The sequence below is a fragment of the Cygnus olor genome, chromosome Z (assembly GCF_009769625.2).
Source record: "Cygnus olor isolate bCygOlo1 chromosome Z, bCygOlo1.pri.v2, whole genome shotgun sequence".
Taxonomy (NCBI): domain Eukaryota; kingdom Metazoa; phylum Chordata; class Aves; order Anseriformes; family Anatidae; genus Cygnus; species Cygnus olor.
This window is the reverse complement of record NC_049198.1, coordinates 79,797,733-79,813,001: the sequence shown is the minus strand read 5'-3', so window position 1 is coordinate 79,813,001 and position 15,269 is coordinate 79,797,733. Positions and strand designations below refer to the sequence as shown.

At 36.6% G+C, this 15,269-nt stretch overlaps 1 protein-coding gene across 1 annotated transcript; it reads right to left on the bottom strand.

Moving 5' to 3' along the window:
- Positions 1-3,762: 3,762 nt before the first annotated feature.
- Positions 3,763-14,995, bottom strand: SLF1 (SMC5-SMC6 complex localization factor 1). The gene is made up of 6 exons (XM_040540333.1): positions 13,873-14,995; positions 12,949-13,118; positions 12,322-12,449; positions 10,239-10,331; positions 9,671-9,853; positions 3,763-6,700 (listed from the first exon to the last, which is right to left on the bottom strand). Exons 1-6 carry the CDS (start codon positions 13,969-13,971, stop codon positions 6,216-6,218), a joined length of 1,158 nt encoding a protein of 385 aa, XP_040396267.1. The 5' UTR covers positions 13,972-14,995; the 3' UTR covers positions 3,763-6,215.
- Between the last annotated feature and the right edge of the window lie 274 nt (positions 14,996-15,269).

The following is a 15,269-nucleotide window of genomic DNA, read 5'->3' as shown; positions in this document are numbered from 1 at the left end:
TCCACTTTGGGGAAATACATGGAAACCAGGGATAATTCCATCTCTCTAACTCTGAGTAAGCAGACAGGATTAAAGTGTGCTGTGACCTCATACATCCCACTTGGCTGCCAGGAGGAACGCATCAGTTCTTCATGCCAGCTGCAGACAGTTCCCTTTTGGTTTCCCTTGTGGCTTCGTTCCAATCTGGAGGAACCTTGCTCTCCCTGTGCTGCTATACAGAAACCTGGAGAGACCTGAGAGTTTTTCCTTGGATCTGGCATCTGCTAGAAACCCAATGTGTTCATATTCATCTGGTGTTTTCCAGATCTGCACAGGCTAAGGAAAACACAAAAACTGTATTTCAGTTTATAAAAGGGAAACCTTTGAAATGGCACTCCTTTTGCCTGTTTGTAGCCTGTCTTGCAAAGCAGCAGTTTTCATTTTTTCACCTTCGGCAGGCTGGGACAGCACCCTCCAGCAGCCCAGCAGCCTGACATTGGACTGATGGCTAGCACTCCGTATAGACAAATGAGATGGTAATACCATATCAAATAAAATGTGTCATAAACCTGGTATAAATGTGGCGCAACATGCATTTGAAAGGATTTTTCTGGATTTATCACAAAAAAAAAAAATTAAAAATCAAAACAACCAAACATTTATTTAATCATGTTGGTGAAGTCGCTATAAATATAGCTACGCTAGAGCCTTTGATAGCTGTACCCGTTGTTTAATCTTATCAGTTCCCTCCCTGATTTTTTTTGTGTGGAGTTTGCAAAGGCCCATCAGGGAACAAGTAATTCTTCATGTTCTATGAACACTCCTGAAGTCAGAAGGGGTTGATAGAGAAGATATGTTATCATCAGTCCACATGGTATCCATATGAAGTTCAATCTTCAGTAGTTCAAGAGCCATTACAGATAGCATGTCCCCCACACAGAGAGGGTGTGCTTTGAAAAGCTAAAAGTGATGCTTGGATGACCACCTCAAACTGCCAGATCGTATTTGTTCTCAGAGCAGAATTTCAACAGACATGCACGTATTGGGGTAGATAGCACAACATCCTCTAAAGAAAATAAGAGAGGGAGCATTAATGAGAAATATGCCAAGTTTTAAGACTAAATTGGCAAGTGAGGTAAACAACAAATCAGCAAGATAAGCTATTTAGTCTGCAGTTTTATGATTATTCTTTTTAAATATAGATCTCCTTAGATTAGTTTGTTTTTTATTTTTCAAATTAGCTATGCCTTCCCTGAATTATCAAAAGCACCATTGGTTACAAATGATTTGGTGTATGGATAATTATATTAAGAGCCACTACTTCTTATTTTAAAGTACAAGAGCAAAGTGATTTAGGTGTACTGGCAGCTAAACAAGAATGAGGCCTTCTTTACATGAGTCTGATGAAAAACGGTGACATTTAGCAAATGTATACAGGCTCATTTAGGTAAGACAAGAATTAGATTAATCAGACCAGCTGTGTGCAAGTGACAAGCCACAATGGGCAAACTTCCCTGTGTCAGCACTCTCAACAATTTGTATAAGCTGACTGTTTGGTCTTCCACTGTTTTATTTTCACTTCTCCTACATTCAAGATTAATGACAATTTTCCAGCTTAAATAAGATAGCTCTCCTGAAAGATTAATGAAACCTGTATTGAAAGAATACTTTCTTAACCGGACCTGAGTTTTGCACTGCTTCTACTTCTTTCTCTTTCCTTGCCTTGTGCCAGCAGCCTCTAGTAATACCTGGTGTTGTTAACAACCAATAAATAGTCTGATTTACCTTATAGTGTATATTATCATCAGAGTTGGGCAGGTAGAGGTATTTTTTTTTAATATTTCTGATTATTTTTTGCTGAAATCGGAACATGCTCTCCAACACCTGGTTCACAGACGTCTGTGCAGAAAGTGTTACTGAAGCTCTGCAGCTTTACCATTTCATCTGTTCTGCACAAGGCTCCCTGCCCATCTGCAGGACAAATTCTGTTAAATAGTCCTTAGCTTATCCCCCTCCTTTTTTTTTTTTTTCAATAACATTTTTTTTTTCTGCATTTCTAGAAAAATATGCTACCTAAAATATGCTACAAGTTCCTCTTGATATCCTGACTTAAAATAACTCAGACAAACCAGAGTCTGTATTTTTTTCAAACAGATCTTTACATTTTGTTGATAAATCAGGTACATTTGCAATATCTTCATCTAAATATGACAGCAGAGATGAATATTTGGCAAAGTGTAATTTTTAGATCAGTTTTCCTAAAGAAGCATCATTTCATATACTGGTAAATATGATGATAAATTTATGAACTTGTAGGGATCTTTATATATTACATTTTGATGATTAATACAGTATAGAATTATTTGTGTTTAACAGATTAAAAAATCAGTTATCTATCTGACAAATTTTGAACAGTATTCAGTGGGGAATAATAACTGAAGTTTTTCATGGTGTTCCTCTGGGGTTGGCACTTAGACTGGTATATTATTTCACCAATGGAGTAAATACACAGTCGTTCATATTTACATCTGCATGTGGCACAAGACATGAAGAAATGCCTACTCACACAGATTGATCTGTTCAGTCACTAAATTGGATTCCCTGCTGAAAAAAAAAAAAAAGCCTTACTGCAGCCAGCTCAAGCTGAATGTGGGGCCGCACGACGAAAGCCATGCCTTCCCGACACTAAAATGCAGATGACTCTGGCTTTACCAGGCACTCTTGACCACAAGGGAGCATGGCGTGATGCCCAGCATGGTCCTTGAATGTGCTAGCCCAAGGCAGAGGGCTGATATTAACACTGCACAGGGCATTTGTGGAACTGCCCCTTATGAATGCAGGGACTGAGCAACTCAGGTGGTGCAGGAAAGAGCTTCAGAACTGTCCAGAGTAAGGTATTTTAAAGAAAGGAGCCCTGGCACTGAGCTTTCAATAACACCTTCCAATAACAAACTTTCAATAGTTATCGAAGCCACAGCTATACTTAAACTGTGTGAGCTAAGCCTTGCTCATAAAACAACAAAACAACAGCAAAAGTCCGAGCCAGTGCTTAGTATGCTGCCTTTAGTAATTTATTTGCTAAGTGTTACCATTCCGAAATCAATAAACACCCAGGAAAAGTGTCTTTACAGGTACCAACAGGCTGCACACAAATTGTTGTGCTTCATGTCCAGCAATGGCAGGGTTGTGAAACAAAGGATACGTGTCAGAGAAAATACACAACTGAAGTTTGGCTTCATGTAACTTCTTTTTGGCTGCTTTTTAGGCTTGAGCATCAACTTTGCATTCCATTACAACTCCTGACTGCACATCGCAGTGTGCTTTACCTTCTCTTTTCCTCCTACCAAGTATTGTGCTGCCACCGACCACTGTTTGCTCATCAGGGCAGCACTTGGTGCATGTACGTGTAAAAGTGACATTTTCCAATGGCATGCTGAAGGTGGAGAAAACTGAAGAACTTGCTAAAGGCCTGGGTTGGTTCAGGATGAAGATGTAAGCACTTGTGAAGTGCTTTGGCTTGTGAAACATGGGCACGCAGAGAAGATGGGAAGCGGGACGTGTTGGCTGGTATTGTTTGTTCTTGTAACTAAACTGGGAAGTGGGAAATACCCTGCATACCGATCAGGATTTTAAAAAGCAGAAATATCCTACATACCTACATTTGCTAACTTCTGGATGTTTCATTTTGTAATGTTAATAATCATTGAGAACATTTCTACAATATGTTGGAGAGAGGACTCAAACTAGTTCAAATAGGTAAGAAGGACTTATAAATGACAGATGTGTTTTTTTATTTTTTATTTTTCCCAACTACACGACATAATAGCAAATAACTGTACAGAATAACTTGGATTAAGCAGAGAATCCCTCTATCAGACCAAAACAAAGCTTTTCTTGCTTTCATTTCTGTCATTAATGTACTATATTAGGAATAGGTATGAATATTCTGAAACATTTGCTTTTTCAGATACATCAGAATTCTTTTCCCATGGTTTTCTGAGTCGCAATTATTTTAAGTTCCCGATTACCTACCGAATTCATAATTAAAGAAAACTTTAATATTGCTGACATATTTTGCATTCCTTACAAAGTAATTGCATAGCATTTCTTTCATCACGCCCTGCAACAGGGAATACTGAAGTTTGTTGTTAGTTCATCTTACACAAACAAAGGCTTTTTGGGTGTTGCTTTTTTACTTTTACTGGAGAAAAATCAAAAGGGCACAAACAGAAACAAATCCAATATGAGCTGACCCTTTATTCTATTAGGGTAGGCTGTTCTGCATGTATATATGAAAATAATAATCAGTCATTAATAAACACTGAACATTTGTAATGAAGATCTGGTTCCAAGACCAACCCAGTCTGAGCATCTTCAGTAGATTAATTGCTGTGAGATCATATATCTCAGCTGCAGAAAGGCTAAATGGAAGTTTTAATGTGCTGCAAGCCAGCTGCATCAATGTAACTTATTCCCTCTAGTCAAGCAACATCAATTTCAGAAGCAGCTATTATCCACACCCTTTCTTTTAAGGTTCCTTTTTTTAATATTATAAATTGCTACTACAGAAGAATTGGAAACGTTGCTAATTAGTACCTTCCTTTTGAAGGCTAAGATTTTGAATTATTTTTGATCTTTTACTGAATCCATTAGAAAAAAAAAAAAAAGAAAAAAAAAAAGGATCAGTTGTCCTCATTCTAAGGCAGCATTTCCTTCTCTTCCCTGGAAAGGGGAAGAGAGAAACTTCCTTTGGAAGCGTATCTTCTCAGGCCTAGTCTTAAACCATTTTGTTACTCAATCTCTACCAAGATGCATGTCAAGAAGAATGGTCATTCCTATATAAATGTGCAGAAAGAGTTCTCCAAAATATGCATCTCTTTGAGATCCCCAACCTCAAGCAGCACAATTATACAGTTCAGCTGCTGCAGGAGCTTCGATACCTTTAAAGAACAGCACAGGATTTTCTCTTTTTCTTTATTAATTAAAAGGACCATCTGATAGAATATGTAGCACGCAATCCCAAATTAGGTTAGAGGATTAGTTTAGAGGATTTATCATGTGTAGTTCGCATGTATTCATAGAATGGAGAACAAAATTCTCATATTAAATGGGCTGTAATTTTTAAGGAGATCCATGCTTAGTGTCAGAATCTGATGCCCAGTACATACTTAAACTGCCTTGTCTAATCCTTAGTAAATTCCCCTGCCAACATAGCTAGATTTGTACCACTACTTACTTCCACCAGCCTCTTTAGTGGAGGGAATCCCAGGCATGTTACCAAGACCATATTATGCATTATCAGCGTACTGGATTTATCAAACCCCTGCGAACCAGCCTGAGTTAGCGCAGAGCCAGTGATACCATAAGTTACGCTGAAGGTGCATTTGGCCTTCCACAGCACCACTGGCCTGGGAAGCAGAAGGATGTCCTGATGGTTTTACAGCTCCAGTCAGTGATACCAACTGGAGTCCTGTATAAAGCCTGAGTACCTCAGCCAGTCTCCTTGGCATAGTCACTGCACAAACTAATATGACCATGAGTACCATGGTGCATCTTTGTGTGACATTTTCTAACAAACTAGCAAAAACTAGGGAAATGACAGTATACCAATTCTGAAATCAGAAGGTATACCTACCTTACGTTTTTAATTTTGCAAGATGTAATTTCCAAAATGTAATTTCAATTTTTACAAGACAAAGATAAGCAAGATAAAAATGGAGAGAATAAATTTCTTTTTCCCTATGTTCTTCTTTACTTACAGGTAGAATATCAGTTTTATTAAAAGACAAGAAAATACGTAGGTACACACTTTTAAAAAGGAAAAACTGTTTGTTGTAGTATCCAACTCACTTTAACAGCAGAGGCTCTACCTTTGGAAACCAAAGTGAGCTATGGCATGAGACTGCTGATAAAGATTACCAGGCCAGAAAAAGCAAAGTTTTACTCAGTGCAAATGATACAGCACCTTCCTGAGGTGGTCACAGGCATCCAGAGCTGTCTGACAACTAGAAGGCAATGCTAGATAAATTTTGCCTGAAAAAAAATGCACTGAATGAATACATCTGATTTCCAGGTTCGACTAGAGGAAAGTATTGATGTCATGGGTGATAAAAACATGTAGGGCTGTGAAATTTGTACTTCTTAGTTGCCAGAAAAACTGTTAGCCAACTATCAATGGACAGCCATCAAGATTTAACTAATGGTAACTGGTTTTGGAAGCTACCAGTTAAAAGGATTTAAGTAAAGAGCAGATTTGCCTCTACCATAGTTTCCAGAGTTGCTAATAAAGCCTTCATCTGTTCTCCTGGAAAAAGAAATATGTTTGTAGATATCTCTTGAAGAAACTGTGGTAGCTTTTTTAAAGTTTCTAGCTCTCTAAAGTACATATCTACTAACCAATCTGCAGAAAATGTACTTTGCATCTTATAGTAATCATGAGCCCTTACTGGAAGTCTGCTTGAACAAGCTACCTCTCTGAGAGTTGAAGTAAAGGGTGAAAACAGATTATAAACTGAACAAAAATTTAGCAGCATCTTGTTAAATAAAATCAACCACAGTTCTCTTTGCTGACTGCTGTAATCTTGTTCAGTGCGTTCATAGAATCTTTCAATTTTCTCTTCTGGATGAACAACGTTCAAAAGTTCTTGTTTTACTGGTAGGGACTGAACATAATCCAGTGGCAATTTTCCATTGGAGTCCCTCTGCTGTAGAAGGACTGGTCCTGCAAGAAAAATACAAACATTAATAATATTGGCATGTTCCAGCTGGCAGCTGATCAAGATTTTTTTTTTTGCCAGAAACTAGGAGTCTGTTTAAACTCATTTTTATTATGTTGGTACAACTGATGAGCTAGACATTTGCAACCAGAGAAGGGCAACGAAGCTGGTGAGGGGTCTGGAGAACAAGTCTTACGAGGAGCGGCTGAGGGAGCTGGGATTGTTCAGCCTAGAGAAGAGGAGGCTCAGGGGCAACCTTATCGCACTCTACATGTACCTTAAAGGAGGCTGTAGAGAGGTGGGGGTTGGTCTATTCTCCCACGGGCCTGGTGGCAGGACGAGGGGGAATGGACTAAAGTTGCGCCAGGGGAGGTTTAGGTTGGATGTTAGGAAGAACTTCTTTACTGAAAGGGTTGTTAGGCATTGGAATGGGCTGCCCAGGGAAGTGGTTGAGTCACCATCCCTGGAGGTCTTTAAAAGACGTTTAGATGTAGAGCTTAGTGATATGGTTTAGTGGAGGACTTGTTAGTGTTAGGTCAGAGGTTGGACTAGATGATCTTGGAGGTCTCTTCCAACCTAGATGATTCTGTGATTCTGAACACAATTGAGAACATGCAGAGAGAACATTTGTAACAGTTTCTTTATGACACAGTTTTAATTTTCTTCCTGGTTTTGCTATGTTGAAAGTGAAGGATTATTATACAGAAACGTGAAAGAAATTCAAATGTACCTTACCCTAAAATTTCAAGTAGCAATATATGTAATATGTAAAAAATTAGTGTTATTACCGATGTACAATTTCACTAAGAAATTTACAGGCTGGGTTATTTACTGAAACTGTCTCAAAATTAAAGGCAATTTATTATGACGGTCTTTATTTTACCTTTTTGGATGGTGTGGCTAACCTTGTCCTAAGCTATGCATCAAGATAAACTACTGAGGTAGGAATCCTAGTCTTCCTCAAATGAGCTAGAAAATTTAGTCTTAGCAGATCGCTGCAAAAAACAATTAGTATAATAATTGGATTTAAAGTAATTAAGTGGGACATGGTTTTCTTATTCAGAGAATAAGAAAATAATATTTCTTTTCATACTACATTCTTTCAATATTTCCTGTTTATTAGTACAATGGAGCTATTAATATTTAAACAGTTTACAGATGTCCTGATAAGTTTAAGAAAGGCCACACCAGTAAGAAAAAAATGAAGAAGGATGAAACACTACAGGTGGTGTTTTTCAAAGGTGAGAACAACATAAATCTTCACTTGTAAATTTGGGTTACTATGCAAAAGAAATGATGCAATTTCATAACTTTAGTATGTTTTCAGAAATATATTTTAATTACAAAAGATTACTCATTTCATGACTTTACCATTATTAGAGCTTCTAACTTCCCTGTGATTGAAGCTATATTGTTTTACTCCCTCACTGACTACGTAAAATAATTAAGTTCTGCAAGCTGAGGACCTTTTTGCAGAAAGGGAAGAAGTTATTGCAGAGCTGTACTCTAAGTTATTGAGCAGAGTAAATCCAGACTGAATGGGTAACACATTTTCTACCATAGTCTTGTCAGCTACTTGACAGGCCAAAACCCGGAGTGTGACAAAGGCAAAGATAAGGGCACATGCAGCCTTACAGTTGCCAGAAAACTTTGATGAATGCAAGTGCAAGTAGAGCTCTTCCCGTAGGACAACAGGATCATCCACTACCTATTCTTCACAATAGCCGAGGAAAAATGCACATCTATCAGTGCAATGCCATTTCCAATTGAGGAGCTGGGCTTACTACATTATTGGCTATTGCATCACTTAGACCGATGGAGGTGAGCCCAGGTATTGGCTTGGCATGTCAGATGTGTGGTTCAGTAGATATATAAAACACCTGGGAGCCCAAGAACTGAAGCTCAGCAAACACAGAGAGGTGAAACTGCAAAGGAATGAAATGTATAGATCATGAGCCAGTGCTTGTACAACAGACAGAGACAGCCTTTAGGGGGCAGGAGAAGACTGTAAATACACAGGGTCTTATGCCAAGAACGAAATAAAATTTTTGTTTCTCTAGCTTAATTAAGTAATAGGCCATCTAAATACAGTGCATTCTTTTACCTTGAGGCTACAAGCAGAATGATTTTTATTGAAAAAATCTGGACTCAGCATATAACACAGAGATTAAATTGACACTGTAGGTCAAGAGTAAGGTTATCGCAAATACCCATTTTAGTAAATAAATTAAAAGAAAGAAGAGTTGATATCCAGGATCATTCTTTGCTGTTGTTTTGTTTTAAAAAGCATGTTAAGTTAATTATGTTGATACGGGGTATTTCAACACAAGATACAAGTTCCCTGTCACTTAAAAAACATATTGTTCAAAACATTTATCATGTGTCTGCCTAAGGGGCAATGTATCTTTTTTTAGAAACTAAGGCGCCCCTCCCACTATTATCCCTAAACAGCAGTTATCACAATTACAATATAGATTCCTTTCTTAAACTAATTACCAAGCTAATTGTGTTCTTCAAAGACCATCACATTAATTTTCATAAATGCTGAACAAATTTAAATTGAAATACATGATTATATAGAGATTTACTGATCTATTTTTGCATTACAGTAAAAATAGATCAAAACAAAAGAAAACCCTTAGCTTTACTTGGTGAATAGGTAATCTTTATCTTTGTTAATTAGTTTGGAGGATATAGTTACAATGCATATGGTGTAAAATGCAGAATAAAAACATTATCATATTGGAAACAAAAGTGAAAATCCTGGCTAATTTCATATTCAGCTGATCAAGATAAGTGTGAGAACAGTAATATTTTTATTGTGACCAAAACAGCTTGTTTTAAAAATGTTTTAAAGTAAATATTTTATAATAAAATTTTATTTTATGCAACCATTAATAAAAGCACCACAAACTTCATATGGACTCAGAACAGGATAATTTCCCTAAACCAGTTTAGCATATATATGCACTCACCCCCATGCTGAAGTAGCAGCTTGCCAATTTCTACATGTCCATTTGACAGTGCATCATGCAAAGGAGTCACCCCGTCCACTTGACTGAGCAGGTCTACCTCTGGACAACGTTGCAAAATTTCATGGACACACACTGTGCTGCCATGGTTACAGGCTTCATGCAAAGGCGTCCAGCCAGCATAGTCTGAATTATAAATCAAGGGAAGTTTTAAAACAGCAGAAGTAGTACTAAAATGCTAATAACGTAATTCATTAGACAGCAAAACAGTTGACTTTTTAGCATTCATTATGGTGACAGTGGCAACTTGTGATTTCAAAATAAGAACTTCTATTGAAAAACATCTGATAAAAAAATCGCATTTTTAAAAATTGATACAAAATGTGATGTTAAAGCACATTTCATTTAAAATAACCTTTCAGCAATGTTTGCTATGAAGTCCTGATTTTGTTAGTTAGAATAGTAAAGGCAGTTTTCATAGCATAAATATAAACTTCATTACCAAAAGGATGTTTAACAGTTCCTTATCTGGCTTAATTTCTTAGTTCTGTAGAGAAAATGAATAACTTACCTTTAACATTAATGTCTATTCCAGGGGAAGAGAGAAGCTGAATCAATCTCTCCACTTTGTTTCTTATGCAAGCTTCATGCAGGGCTGTCTCTCCTACCATAAAAAATTAATAGATTACACTAGACTAGGCAAGATAGCAACTAAAGAAAATAATCAAAGTGCCTGGAACTAGGAGACCTGGCTATACGCCAGAAAATTCAATAATGAGTAAGATTTTCCTTTATCCTGTTTAACCATCTTTTAAGAAAATTCAAAAAAAAAAAAACCCACAGCGCTTCTGTTCCACCAGAGATCCAGCAATGAAATTGTATTGCAAATGGTTTAACACAGGAATTATCTCCCCCCAGTTCAAGGTTTAAAGCTTCAATCACACTATAAAAGCACCAAGTGATCACAGAACACCAAAAATACTGGGTTTTGAAGCAATAAAACTTTAGAGTGCAGTTGCCCTCCCTTAAATTTATTCATGAACCTACGTTAAAATGTATGGTTCTTTTTACACAGCATTTATAGCTTAATTCAAATGAATGTTTCTGGCTAAGCACGAGTGCCTCTACACACTCAAGTATAATTCAGAACTTCAAATCCGTTAACAGATGGTTTGCTGTTTCTCAATAGGCTGTCTGACTTGGCTACAGTAGCAAGGGAAGGGGGAAAAGAGGGAGAAATACATGAAGGGGTCCTAATAATAATAGTAATAATAATAATAATAATAACAAAAAAGAAAATCCTCTGAAAAAAAAATACCAAGCCTTGGTATCATGTAAAACTGAAGTGTGAAAAATTGAACAGCAAGCAACTGAGAACTGCTGCTTATATGTAAAGACACCATTAGTCTCTGCATGATAAAAACTTCAGACCCATTCTGAACACTGTTTTGCTTTCAAGTAAATGATTAGGTTTGAACAAGAGCCAGAGAAAAATCTTGATGCCAGGTGAAAGATGATGCAACAAACATCTTAGAAATGAAGAATATCTCTGGCTAAATCTCTTCAGCGTTTGCGATAAGATTAACACAGCGTATTTTGTTATATTAATACCTTCACTATGTAAATCTGTCAGCTCCATACTCATTCTTTCAACAGTAGATACTACTTACAATTTTGGCAGGGAAAGAATAGAAAAAAAAAGCATTTTTTCCTGTAGTCCTTCAGCTCACTTTTCTTTGTAGAAGTCAGCATGTAATAATTCACATCAATTTTACTTGCAAAAGCAATAAAGAGAAAGTGAACCAATTTTAAAAATGCATGGTCTGGCTCTGTTACTGAAGCTCTCTTAAATCCCAAAAGAGGGTGAGTTTTTTTCTTCTTTGTCCTTCAGTGTTTGTGATACAATTCTGATTATAATTTTTTGAACAATCCTAGGTTCTATTTGCTAGTTTTTCCTAAGCCTTCCCTTGGGTGTCATGATTAATAGTTGTGTTTTAAGTGATATAGGTAAATTTCTGATGATGAAGATAATAAAAAGTAGTTCCAGTGAGTAATTCTGTTGAGGTAAAGCCTCATGTAAAGTACAATTTATTGCATTTGTGTAATAAGTAGGAACTGAATGAATTACTGCAGTGCTGTTTTATTCCTTAGGTACTTGGGTTCCAGTATAGCTAAGACAAAAGCCAAATGCCTTTCATAGTCTGGGCTGAATGCCTGGAAGAAAACAGTCCATATGCTTAACACAGCTATGTAACATAGCATACTCCTCAGTCTTTGTTCACAAAATGTCTAGGACTGAAAGAGATGAAGACTGAATTATACTTTCAAATCAGAAGACGTTGATCCTACCAAGCACAGGTTGAGGTGGATTAGCAAAGTAAGGCGGGCAAGCCTGGAATGAGCTCACACAAGCTGTACACTGTATTTAATATCTGGGAGGGGGAGGGGAATGAAGAAGGCAGCTTTATTCCACCATATATACAATTCCTCCTCTCAAACAGAAATTGATAAAAAGAAATGTGAACCATAAGAAAATAATTCTTGGGCATAAGCCATCATTTTAGTTGAGCATTCATAAGGTCAAGATTTTTAAACCTGAAACTGCCAATTCTAACCATATAAAGTTCTTAACATAAATTAGATACATAGAATACCTTTAACATTTCTCCTGTAAAAATGCGCTTCTTCAGCTAAAATGTAGCAATTCTCTTTGGTGTCTGAAGCCCCAACTTTCTGCCTTGCTCTACGCATCCTTGTACAGCACTTACTAAATACTAAGTCACTGAAAAGAGAGCAAAGGAGACACATCTAAAATCACTCTTTTATTTTTTTGAATAGAGTGTATGTACTTAACAACTTTAAAATGTGTATAGGTATCGTACTTAGATCTACGAATTTCAGAGTTATTTCTAAAATGTCTTAACTATATAATTTATATGTCATTTAATTATAACTGTATTTAAAACAGCAATAAAATTAAATTACCCACAATTAAACTTTTTTAAAAGGTAATTCTGTGAATTGTTCAACTTCTCTATGTATCCTTTATTTTTAATATTGGGAAAATATTACTACATCAGTCTGCATGTATGCAGAGAAGGAGGATGGGGAGAAAAGGGGAACCCCACACCAGAGGTGTTACAGGTTTAAAATGGAGACTTCTGTCAGTTGTAGTAATTTGTAGACAACAAAACAGGTCATATAAAGTTCAAGAAATGTGTCAGGTCAGAAGCTGTCCCCCAAAGCAGAATAAAACTGGTGATGTTATAGGTATTACTTACGGTAGATCAGGCAGCACTTTGACTTGGTTCTGCTTATCACCATTTAGTATCTGTAATGCCCTTTGAGACTCAGGGCATGGCCAATGCCCTGTTTTCTTTTTCTTTGCTTTATGTATCTTTCTTGTCTCACACATCCCTAACTCTCTCAAGGCAGGCAAATAGGAACAGACCTGTTGCAAAAGTAACATTTTCAGTGAGTTTGTGTAAAGTAAATTAAAAGTCTTTTTTCTGTTCTTGCACTTCATGTACAAGCAGTCACTCACCACCCACAGGGTACTGCATCTCAGTTTTTTAAAATATGGTGCCTAAGTGATGTTTGCATATATACGTTGTTTAAAGTCAGCTCTGCGATCTTTATTTTAATATTGTTGTAATTCACAACAACTCATATGCTAGCCTCAGAGGTGAGTGAGATATGTCTGAGCCAGGAGGTGGGATTTTTTTTTTTTCTGTAGCTGAGAACATTTTCATCTCTTTAACTGGATATAAGTGGACTAAGAAAAGCTAATTGATTCTCATTTACTTAATGGAAGTATTTACAAGCTTTCTTCCCCCAGCTCAGGGAGCAACTTAGCAAAGAAATACTCCCCTCTTTCATCCCTTCTAAGCTAAAGGTTGGAATAAGCCTTTGGACATTGTGAAAGCAATAAGCTAGTCAGTTAGCTCTTAAGTGTTCTTTCATTGTTGGGATAGCATTGTAGGTATTTTGGCTCGTTTCTGGCAATACAGAGCTTCCAACCCACATCTGACCCTCTTTTCAAAAAGTCATGCGAGATTTTGCAGTTTGGCAAAAGCATAGTCCAGTGAGGGGACTCACTGAATGATTACAGTCATTATATCTGATCAAAGAATATTAAAGAAGGCTTTGAGTATGTAAACACATCGCTGAAGATTATGCAAGCAGCGTGCAATGAAGGGACTCACTGTACAGTTACTTGCAGAGAGTCGGAGAGCACTACTTGAACCCATAGGAAAGCCTAGCTGATAAATGCTGTATGAGAAGAGCAAGCAAAATTGGAACATGGTCAGTATTTATTGTATGGAACAAGAAAGAAAGAATGCTAAGGAAAGCCATAGAAACCCATGAACTTTTATTCAGGCTCTACTAACATTTTTTAAAGTTCTTGCAGAGAGTGATCAGTAGTCATGGCAATACTAAAAATAGTGATTGCTGCTACATATGTGTTGGCAACATACGTTAAATATTAGATCTAGTTGGTTTATTTTTGAAATTCTGTCAGTCTTTTGTTCAAGCTCTCTTTAAACACAATGTAATAATAAACAATGATCTCTGTTCACAATAAATTTCTGTAAAGTTTGAGAAAACTTATGTATGGAAAAAATTATTAAGTTTGACTTTGTTTTTCTTTAACTCTACCTGTCAACTTTAGGTCATAACACTTAAGAATTCCATATTCTGGTTAGACTTTAGCATAGAAGTTACTGAAATGTGGCTCTAAGTTAGGTCATGTCATTACTGTGTGATCTTCCTGATGTGTGTGTATCCTGACAGTGAGTGTGGTTTTGAGAATTTCATTATATATTTCCTCATCAGCTATCACAGTTTGTGATTTGAAGGCAAGAAAAGGTTTGCAAGTAGGAGAAAGCTTTTGAGAGGAGAAATTCATAGGAAGACACTGTGGTTCAGAATCATAAAATCTCGTATCTAACAAATGCTTGGACACAGTAGAATAATAGACCGTTGCCTCTTCAAAAATCTGAAGGAAAACATATCCACAGAAAACCATGCAGTATTTTGCATTTTCCTTAATTACAGACATAACATTGCAAAAAAGTATTCATATCAAAGATTATTTTAAAAAGCTTTCCTTTTGAGTTTCCACGTTAGCTGCATGTAAACAGATTAATTAACTCGAAGAGGTGTTACCAATCCTCTGGTAAGAAAAACTTCACTATTGTTTTGAACCTTGCTCTCAGGCAGATAGAAATATAAATGCAGTACAGTTACTACGGGTGGAAGAGCATACATGCAATGACCAAGACCTTACACCACAAAAGAAAGATATTTTCCAAGACTTTCGCGAATCTAATTATTTGTTAAATACTTAAGTATCCTAGGCTATTAAAGAGTGTAAGAGTTACTTACTATTTTCTGAAGAGAAAGAGGTTCTGTAGAAATAGTTACATTCCTCTGTAAACACAGTTTTTTAAAAACTGCTTCTGCCACAAACATTTGAAGCCAGAGGGATGGTATGGTACAAATGAACATTTGTAAATCATGTATTGAAAAATCTGGATAAAAACAAAGGGAAGAAAAAGAGCTCTACTATTGCAGTTACTGTAAGTTATTCTCTATTAGA

What these genes read in the sequence shown, in the direction of transcription:
- SLF1 (XM_040540333.1), bottom strand. Translation starts at nt 13,971, where the DNA reads ATGTTCCAATTTTGCTTGCTCTTCTCATACAGCATTTATCAGCTAGGC. An exon ending in TCTCTGCAAGTAACTGTACA is followed by an intron (nt 13,119 to 13,872) that starts GTGAGTCCCTTC and finishes CTTTTGCAACAG; the next exon opens with GTCTGTTCCTATTTGCCTGC. An exon ending in TTACAGGAGAAATGTTAAAG is followed by an intron (nt 10,332 to 12,321) that starts GTATTCTATGTA and finishes TTTTTATGGTAG; the next exon opens with GAGAGACAGCCCTGCATGAA.